Source organism: Wasmannia auropunctata, unplaced genomic scaffold, assembly GCF_000956235.1.
Source record: "Wasmannia auropunctata unplaced genomic scaffold, wasmannia.A_1.0 LD336090.1, whole genome shotgun sequence".
Classification (NCBI taxonomy): domain Eukaryota; kingdom Metazoa; phylum Arthropoda; class Insecta; order Hymenoptera; family Formicidae; genus Wasmannia; species Wasmannia auropunctata.
The window spans coordinates 2,095,236-2,104,942 of record NW_012026800.1 but is presented as its reverse complement, the minus strand read 5'-3'; the positions used below and the strand labels follow the sequence as shown (position 1 = coordinate 2,104,942).

General features: G+C 48.0%; 3 protein-coding genes across 3 annotated transcripts; 2 read left to right on the top strand and 1 right to left on the bottom strand.

The window, feature by feature from the left end:
* The first annotated feature begins 899 nt into the window (after positions 1–899).
* Positions 900–3,079, top strand: LOC105447879 (protein sly1 homolog). Its single transcript, XM_011686137.1, has one exon. It carries the CDS (start codon positions 996–998, stop codon positions 2,886–2,888), a length of 1,893 nt encoding a protein of 630 aa, XP_011684439.1. The 5' UTR covers positions 900–995; the 3' UTR covers positions 2,889–3,079.
* An 86-nt stretch (positions 3,080–3,165) lies between these two features.
* On the top strand, positions 3,166–5,884 carry LOC105447880 (coiled-coil domain-containing protein 42 homolog). The gene is made up of 5 exons (XM_011686138.1): positions 3,166–3,448; positions 3,858–4,146; positions 4,313–4,552; positions 5,034–5,389; positions 5,837–5,884. Exons 1-4 carry the CDS (start codon positions 3,327–3,329, stop codon positions 5,385–5,387), a joined length of 1,005 nt encoding a protein of 334 aa, XP_011684440.1. The 5' UTR covers positions 3,166–3,326; the 3' UTR covers positions 5,388–5,389; positions 5,837–5,884.
* LOC105447881 (coiled-coil domain-containing protein 63) lies at positions 5,384–9,378 on the bottom strand. Its single transcript, XM_011686139.1, has 6 exons — positions 9,028–9,378; positions 8,361–8,695; positions 7,644–7,867; positions 7,048–7,310; positions 6,354–6,643; positions 5,384–5,985 (listed from the first exon to the last, which is right to left on the bottom strand). The coding sequence occupies exons 1-6, from the start codon at positions 9,376–9,378 to the stop codon at positions 5,805–5,807; spliced, it is 1,644 nt and encodes a 547-aa protein (XP_011684441.1). The 3' UTR covers positions 5,384–5,804.
* Positions 9,379–9,707: the final 329 nt, after the last annotated feature.

Here is a 9,707-nt window from a genome sequence, read left to right as displayed (position 1 = left end):
CTGCATGATATGACTAATGTGAGTAAGTTTGTTTGGTTTCTAACATTCGAATCATTAAAGGTTGATAAGAAATCTACCTGAAACATAGACTGACACCTTTACTGCATCTACACATATATATTTTACACAAATTTCATATATTCGATAATTTAAAATACATAAAATTATTATATTATATTAAAAAGTTTTAACTTCAATCTCAAATAAAAAATATATCAATTAATTTATATAATCAGTAAAATACTAATTAGCTGAAATTAAATTTTAGGTATAAAATTTATACATATAATTAATTGTCATGATGTGTAAAAAGTGGAATGGTTTTGGGAAGAAACAGAAGATTGATTATAAATTTGTCCATGTTGTAAAAAGCATGAATTACACCATAAAATAAATAAATAAATTATTAACCAATAATTTTTACACTATGAATTTGTTTATATAGCAATTATCAGATAAAGTTAAATCGTATAAATTAAAGTTCTATTAAATTAAATAAAGAATCAGTTAAGTTTCGAAAGAATTGATTCTCACGAAAAAGGCTATATATAAATATTATAAATGTTCTTATATAATAAGGATGTGTTCCGTTTCATTCATGCATGACGCACATGACGTAACAAATTTAAATAACTGCAGTAGGTAACTGTGGTATTTTTAGGTTATGTCTGATGTCGGTAGATTAGGTCACTGCTTTATAGGCTTCGCGTAAATTTATCGACTATGAAAAACGTCAACGTGACGTGTCCGTTCTCCGTCATACGGAGGTCAGTTTGACAGCTCTCAAAGGGTGCTCTAAGGCCGGACTTAGGTTGACAGATTTCTGAGAATCCGGCCCTATATGCGACACCGGGTGCGCGTCCGACGTCTCCCAGGGATCGCAGCGGCGTACACGAGCCACGTAACTTGACTTGGGGTCTCCGGGCGCCCGGAGAGATCGGAGCACACGAGTGTCGCGCGCGTGCGAGGTTAGGTTCCTCGACAGGCCCGTCACGATGAGCCTGCGCGACCGTCAGATAAACGCCCTGAAGCAGATGCTGAATCTGAATCAGCCCGAGCCGCGGCTCGAGGGCGCGGTGCCGACGTGGAAGATCCTCGTCTACGACCGCCTCGGCCAGGACATCATATCGCCGCTGATCTCGGTCAAGGAGCTTCGCGAGCTCGGCATCACGCTGCACATGCAGCTGCACTCGGACCGCGACTCCATCCCCGAGGTGCCGGCGATCTACTTCTGCGCGCCCACGGACGAGAACCTCGGCAGGATCGGCCAGGATCTGCAGAACGGCCTGTACGACATCTACCACTTGAACTTCATCTCGCCGATCAGCCGGCAGAGGATGGAGGATCTCGCGACCGCGGCGCTGCTCGGCGGCGTCGTCGCCAGTATCCACAAGGTGTTCGACCAGTACCTGAACTTCATCACCCTGGAGGACGATCTGTTCGTCCTGCGGCATCAGAACAGCGACGTGATATCCTACCACGCGATCAATCGCGGCGACGTCAAGGACAGCGAGATGGAGTCGGTGATGGACATCATCGTGGACTGCCTGTTCTCGGTGTTCGTCACCCTCGGCACCGTGCCGATCATAAGGTGTCCCAGGGGCAACGCCGCCGAGATGGTCGCCAAGATGATCGACAAGAAGCTGCGGGAGAACGTGTGGGACACGAGGAACAACCTGTTCGAGGGTGAGGCGTCCGCGACCGGTCACTACAGTTTCCAGAGGCCTCTGCTCATCGTGCTGGACCGCAACGTCGACATGGCCACGCCGCTGCATCACACGTGGACGTACCAGGCGCTGGCGCACGACGTTCTGGAGATGGCGTTGAACAGGCTCGTCGTGGAGGAGAACGTGGGACGATCCCCCGCCGGCGGGACACGCTCCAAGACGCGCGCTTACGAGCTGGACAACCGCGATCGTTTCTGGTGCCAGCACAAGGGCAGCCCGTTCCCCAGGGTGGCGGAGGCGATTCAGGAGGAGCTGGAGCAGTACCGCACGTGCGAGGAGGACGTGAAGAAGTTGAAATCCTCCATGGGCATCGACAACGAGAGCGAGATGGCGTTGTCTATGGTATCCAATAACACGGCGCGCCTGACCAGCGCCGTGAACTCGTTGCCACAACTCCTGGAGATGAAGCGGCTGATCGACATGCACACGTCGGTGGCCACAGGTATCCTGAACGCTATAAAGTCCAGACGACTCGACACGTTCTTCGAGCTGGAGGAGAAGATCATGAGCAAGCAAACGCTCGACCGGAGCGTGTTGGAGACCATCGGCGATCCGGACTGCGGCACCCCCGAGGACAAGCTGCGCCTCGCCATTATTTATTTCATTTGCACGAACATGTCCGACGCGGATTACAATAAACTGGAGGCGGCGCTCACCGCGGCCGGCTGCGATCTGAATCCGCTGATATACGTAAAGCGGTTACGCAACTACACCAGGATAGCCGAGATCCAGAGTAGCTACGAGGGCGGCGGCACCAAGACAGTGAGTATGTTCTCCAAGCTGATGAATCAGGGCTCGTCGTTCGTCATGGAGGGCGTGAAGAATCTGGTGGTGAAGAAGCACAACCTGCCCGTCACCAAGATAGTGGACGAGCTGATGGAGTCGAAGCAGTCCTCGCGCACCGAGGACTACCTCTATCTCGACCCGAAGCAGCTCAAGCACACCGAGCAGATGCCGAAGAATCGGCCGACGTTCCAGGACGTGATCGTCTTCGTCGTCGGCGGCGGCAATTACATAGAGTACCAGAATCTGGTGGACTACGTGAAGCAACGAAGCGGAGCCGGGGTGAATAAACGGGTGATCTACGGCTCCACGACCTTCATCAACGCCAAGCAATTGCTCAAGCAACTTTCTCTGCTCGGCCAGGAAGTCCACTCGTGAACGGACATATGCTTTGATCATCCTCGCCAACCGCACGTTTTCCCCTCCCTCGCGGCCCCCCCCCCCCGTTCATCTCTCTTTCGTCCGCGCGATATCTAATAGCAAACACATTTTTTTTTTTTTAATAAGATTGTTGTTAGCTCTTGTATAAAGTGTACGATATAAATAAAAACCCGGTTCGTTATTTTCAACAATGCTTCTCCTGCCGTCGACTTTCCCTCCCACATACGCGCCCGCCACGTGTTCCTCGTCTCTTTCTTGCGCCCGTGTGTGTGCGTGCGACTGCATTCAATTTGTTTGATCGATCAGTCGTGTACAGCAGATACATGTGCTTCCTTCCGTGACATTTTTTTTATAAAAAGCTTAAATACGCTCTCATATTGACACGTTCGTTGAAAAATTGCGGTTAATAAAACGACATTTTGAAAAGAAAAAGAAATGGCTACGGCGCAGCTTGACGACTCGAAAAATCTCGTGCAAAGGGCCGTTATCCCGCCCAATTCGCAGAAAGCAGTTTCGGAGTACTTTATATCCAAGCAAGAGGAACGTCAGTCTATCAAGTAACGCAATTTTATAAAATACGCTTTTGAATTTTGTAATAAAGTGTCCTTAATTATTCTTCGTACATCTAGGGATTATGCGTTAATAAATAGTTAGAGATATACCTATGTAATGAATAAAAATAGACGATCCATCTGTAACACGCAACAATCGATAAGAATACGAAGCGGACAATACAATAGAATTACGTTTGTTTTATTAATAATAGGGAAATTATATTTTTAATAAACTTTAAAATCAATTTAATTTAACATTTCGTTATTCATTACAATTGCAAATTATATTCTCGTTATTATCTGTAACGACATTAGGAAATATCCAGAATGGGACAAAGCGAGGACTTTAACATATTTCGTTATTCATTATAATTGTAAATTACATTCTCGTTATTATCTGTAACGACATTAGAAAATATCCAGAATGGGACAAAGCGAGAACTTGCCCGGCGACCGAGGTGTTCAGGGCTCATGAGGAATTGGCCGAGGTCGAGGATGTATTAAAGGAGAAACGAGCGGAGCAGAAGATAAGACGGAAATGCATGGACGAGCAGTGGGAGGAGGCGAGAAAGCAGCAATTGCAGTTGCGGCAATCCCTCGTAAAGTTTAATACGCTCGTGAAGGAGAACGTCGAGAAGCGCGAGCGAGCCGAGCAGAAGATCAAGGAGGAGCAGGAACGCCAGGAGAAGTGCAGGCGAGAAGTACGGAGGTCGTGGACGAAGGAAACGAATAGCTAGAAGCTCCGAGAAGCGGACCTCGCGATCTTAATTTTGAATGATTTACAGAGTCGAACGACTACTTAAAATTAAAAAGAAAAAAAAAGGATTTTATATAACGATCGTAACTGTGGTATCTTTTTTTCGTTAGATCGAGGAATTGGAGCAGAAATTACGTTACATGAGAGACGTGCGCGTTAAAATGCAGCATTACGTAGGGGAGTACAGGAAATACCAAAATTACTTGGACAGGGTCGTGAACGAGATGGGCGAGTTTCAGTCGATCAACGAAATTTTTAATCGCTACGAAACTTTAGTCGAGGCCAGGCAAGCGTTGTCCGATCATCAAGACAGGAATCTTCGGATGCTAGAAGAGAAAGGATCAGAAATAGTATTGTTCGAATAATCATTTATCTCACATGTTCGAATAATCATTTATCTCACATGTTATCGCGTCATCATGATTCTACAAAAACGCAGCTGCATCATGCTTTTTAGAATTATTTAATTTAAGAGTCTTACTTTTGCCTTGAATATTGATTACATTTTAACGTAGAAAAAAAAACACGATTTAATCGTAACTACGCTGATTTTCGTTCCGCAAATAGCTTGAAGCACATAAATTTTTTATTGAAGTATTTTTCTTTTTGTTTTTTTTATTTTATCACGCATTCTTATCCACGCTTGGCTGTTTTCCAGTGCGATAATCGAGTTTTTTTTCCGCTATAAATCTCTTATAAATCTCTTTTACGAGTTTAATATCTCTCGGCTTTCAAATATCCGTTTCCAAATAGAGACGTATATTTCCTCTCAATAAAAAAAAAAGACTGAAAAGAGCCGAGAGTTATAGAGGTAATTCTCTTTACGTGCAGCACCATTTGACGGAAGTCAAGACGCAAGAATTGATGGGGCTGAATAATAAGTTAGCGCAATTGCAAGAGAGGTACGATCGGGCGAAAGCGGAGGCATTGAAATGGGAGACGATCGTTTCGAAGATAAAGGAGACCGCCGCGGCGAAGAACCTGGAGCTTACGCAAGTGAAGGCGTGCTGCTGGAACATCTATCAGCAGATATGCAAGAGGAAAGAGATACCCGTCATGGTGAGCAGCGAGGACATCGAGCAGCAGCTGATTCACATCAAGCGCACTATCCTTGAATTGAAGCGGATTATCAAGACCGTCAAGAAGAGGGTGCGGGAAGAGAAAGGTTCGCCGCATCGCGAATAGAGGTATCTATCAGTCCCATTACCGCGACCGATTGCGGGTTTTCTGCGGTGTCGTAAAGCCGCAGGTGACGACAAAGCGAATGAATGAAAGCGACTGGTGACGCTCGCAGGTGACGAAAAATTTCAAGTTGTAGTATTTCTTTTAAAAAAAAACGTGACTAATGTTTTTTTAAATCTACATACACATATATATATATATAAATATAACATCTCAAAGTAGATAAAAGTAAAATAAATCATTACAATTCAAAAAGTCAATTCATAAAACTATTATTTTCTTTGTGTCGCCATTGCGCTTGCGACGATCTGGCGACACCCTCGTGTGTTGAATCCCCGTAAGCTTCACGCGAACGTCGTGACGAAGCTGGCGGAAAGGTCACGTCTCAAGTCCACGAGGAGAAATGTGCGTTAATTCCCTTTATTGATAACGCCTTTGAATAATCTTCCTAGCCGCCGGTAAGTGGCAGGCGGACACGTTGTGAAGCAGCTCCGCGTAATCCTCCAAGAGCCTTTGTCGCAGCTTCTGCACGGCTTCGGCACGTGTCAGCGGCGCCTCCAGGCCCTCCGAGACGAACTGCATGTGCTCTTGCTCCACGCAGCTGTGCATTCGAGGACGTTAAAGTAGTCGGGCGAAATTGACGCGCGGCTCGGATATCCTCGCGATGCGCGTTTGTCCGGTTAATAAAATCTTTCCACTGATTAGGTATCAGTCTCGCTGATTAGATATATCTACTGATTACGTATTGTATCTACTGTAATAAATGTCTGTAATAAATTTCTAATCCCGCGGCACGATAGGAGAAGAGCTAAATTATTTTCAGACGGAAATTAGGCTGTCACGTTCAGGGCTAAATGCCAGAAATGTTAGGGAGAATCTCGAGGATAGACCGTCGATAGACCGGAAACACGCGAGTTCGAGGGTGGATTAAAGGAACGTGAGGGGGAAGGGTAACAAAGCGGGGCTCACAGGACGCATGGTTGGGTGGGTACGATGCGACTGAGAGCGGGCACTTTCAGCTTGGGCTTCCTCTCCTCGTCCAGCCGCATTTGCGGAATTTTACCCTCCTTGTCCACCCAGTAGACCTTGTGGAACATCTCGGTGATCCGTTTCTCGATGATGCCCAGATGGAGCATGACGTTGCTCATAGTGACGTGGGCGTTGTCGCCCAGCAGTTCCAAAATCGGCGAGTTGTCGCAGCGTATCGCCTTGAAGAGGCCGTCGATCCCCCGCAGCAGCTTGTCCATCACGTCGTTGCACTGGAAACACGAAGCCGTGAGTAATCGTTCGTTACACATTCGGGCTGCGATTTGCCGAGTCGCCATGCGGATATCGGAGCCCGTTTTATTAAGATCGAGGACAACACCCGGATATAGCGAGGTAGTCCTTGAAAAGCGCGGCATTAATTTGCTAACTTATAATGATTTTAAGACCGGCATCTCATTATTAATCAATATGATAACATTTTACGTTCCAAAATAGCGAGATAATCCTCGAAAAGCGCGGCGTTAATTTGCTAATGATTTTAAGAATGACATCTTGTTATTAGTTAATATAATAACATTTTACGTTTCAAATAACGTTTTCACGTTTCGAGAAAATAATCTCAGCGCGAAATTATTTCTAGCGTAAAGTTTCCAATGAACGGTTTTCTATCGTTAACCTTGGTAAGATCCTCCTCGGCAGCGTCCGCTAGCGCTGTCTGTCCCTCCAGTTCCTTGGTGATCTTCTCCAAGTTCTCGGCCTGCTGCTGGTCGCGATGCACATTCAGGGCACGCGCCTCGTCGATGGCCACCGTCAGCTGTTCCATCCTCGCCTGAAGACTCTCCAGCTCGTCGTTCAGCTCGTTCACGTAGCTGAAGAGCGCGAAGTTCTCCTCCTCTTGCTTGATGAAGTGCGCGGTAAGTTTGTCGATTTCTTGCTCGCCTGTTTATTATATCGATACGATTAATCGGAATCAATGATACAAGCTCTCAAATGCAAAATTTGGATAAGCGTTAAGATACATCTTCAATTGTACGCTTGAATTAATCAGAGTCAAGATTGAACATCAATAATGTAAGCTCTCAAATGCAAAATTTGAATAACGAATAAGCGTTAAAATACATGATCTACATCTTCAATTGTACGATGTACAAAACTGGAGCAAGCTTGAGAGTTCCGTGAGAAAATCCGAGAATACTTTATAACGGGAGAACGGAAGTTCTTGAAAATCAGATCGCCCACGATTATTCTAAGTAAGAGCCCGTTTTACGGTACCGGTGAATTGCTTGATCGTCTGCAAGATTTGCGTGAAGGCCGCTATCTTGTTCTGCTTCTCCTCCCGTCTAGCTTGCCTCTCGGCCTCCCTCTTCGCGTTCAGATCGACCATCTCGCGGAACTGTCCCTTCACGCCGAGGAACTCCTGCAGCTTCATCTCGTTGTCCAGAGTCCTCTTTAGCTCGCACATCTCCGACGTGTGGTTCTTCAGATCCCTTATCCCCCTGCGAACAGAAACGCCTTCTCGTCAGCGCGTTTTTCACGATCCAGCCGATCGCAATTCGTTCTCTCTGCCGTCCGGCGAAAAATTACGCAAATTCGCAAGTACCGCGACCGAATAAATCAAGCAGCCGTTACGGCATTGCATTCGGACGGAAAGCGCGCGAGCGGCGGAAATTCTATGCGCCACTGGCTCCGGCCGATGTCGTTGCTCTCCGAGTTTCTAATTCAAAGGCAGCGACATTCGGACGTTAATTCCAGGCCGAATGCGAATGGATCTCGAGTTAGTTAGCGGGCAAAGCCATTTGGATTATGGGGACAACGATCTGGCGACGGGGGGTTTCCACTTTCGCGACTCCCCGCGAGCGGTAACGGCGATCGGCGAGCAACGGGAGAGCGATGTCGTGTACAAATGCGGCCGGCATCTCACGCCGCCGCGCGCTTCACGGTGCGGCAATCCGATCAACGACGCGGAAAATCCGCGGTGGCGTCCTATACCTCTCGCGAAGCGCCTGGATCTTGTTGAGCTCCTCGTCCCGCTGATTGAACGTGACCGTCGCCTGCTCGATCAGGTCGTTGATGATCTGCTTGCCCGTGTTCAACTGGCCGATCAGCTTGTTCCACATCTGCATGAACTGCGACCGTTCCTTCAGCAGGGTCTCGATCTCGTCGCGCAGCCGCGCGTTCTCCGCTATCACCAGGTTGAACCGCTTTGTGGCCACCTCCACCCGGTTCTCCAGCATGAGTATCGTCCTCGTGTGCTGCGCCGCTATCTCCCGCGACTGCACGTCCGTGCGCACTTTCATCCTCATGCTCGTGACATCCTTCGAAAGCTGCAACAACATTCTCACATGTCGTAAACGACGAGCGACGTCGCGGCGGGATGAAAGTGATATTTCTCCTCGTCTGTACTGCTTAAAGAGACGTTCCGATCTCTCGTGACAAATCAACGCTTTCATCGGTTATCGATTACCGCGGACACGGGCGATATCGAAAAGCATCGCTTGTAGTCTCGCATCGAAAAACACTTGCGGCCTATTTCTCCTACACTTATTGATGCCTCGCGATCGATTGGCTCGTTAATTTTGAGATCAGATTATTCGCGATTACGCTCGCGGTTGTACAGAAGGATCTACATAGACGCGACATTGGCAATACCAGCAACCTTGCCGATCTGCTCGTCAAGCTCGGCTATCTGACGCTTCTCGTTCTCTATCAGCTCGATATACTTGGCGCGCCTCGTCAGCAGGCACCTCAGCCTCCCGTCCATCTCCGCGTCCCTGCGCGTGAACGCCTTCGAGCGCGCGGTCTTAATCGCCAGCACGAGCTCGGCCTTCTCGTACTCCAGCCGGTCGATCGCATTCTGCTGATTGCGGAGCTGCAGCCTCGCGTCCTCCGCGCACGTCGCCCGGTCGTTCTCCATTATCCTGTACTGCCTCTTCAGCCGCGAGAGCTCGGCCTCCGCCATCGTCTCCAGCTCCAGCTCGTCCTGGGCTGGCTGCTGTTTGTACGCCATCTCGGAGTCTTGGCAATCTTACCCCTTGATGATTCTAAAGTTTATTAACAATCATCGCTGACAATTCGCATCAGGAATCGTTTCTAACCGAAGGTTATTTATTTCGCGTACCTACTTTTTTTTTAACGACAGATTCATATAAGATAGGTAGACGAGAGAAAGCCGTCGGTTTCCCGGAAGACGTCGGCGTCTTCGCGTCGGTCACGAAGATCCATGCAGGGGCGGGTCGCACTCCAGTCGCGATCCCCGATGACATCGGACGCCGACATTTGAGAGAGACATCTGCCACCGTGCACCCCGTGCAGCCGAGGAGAGGCAGCTGTAAAACC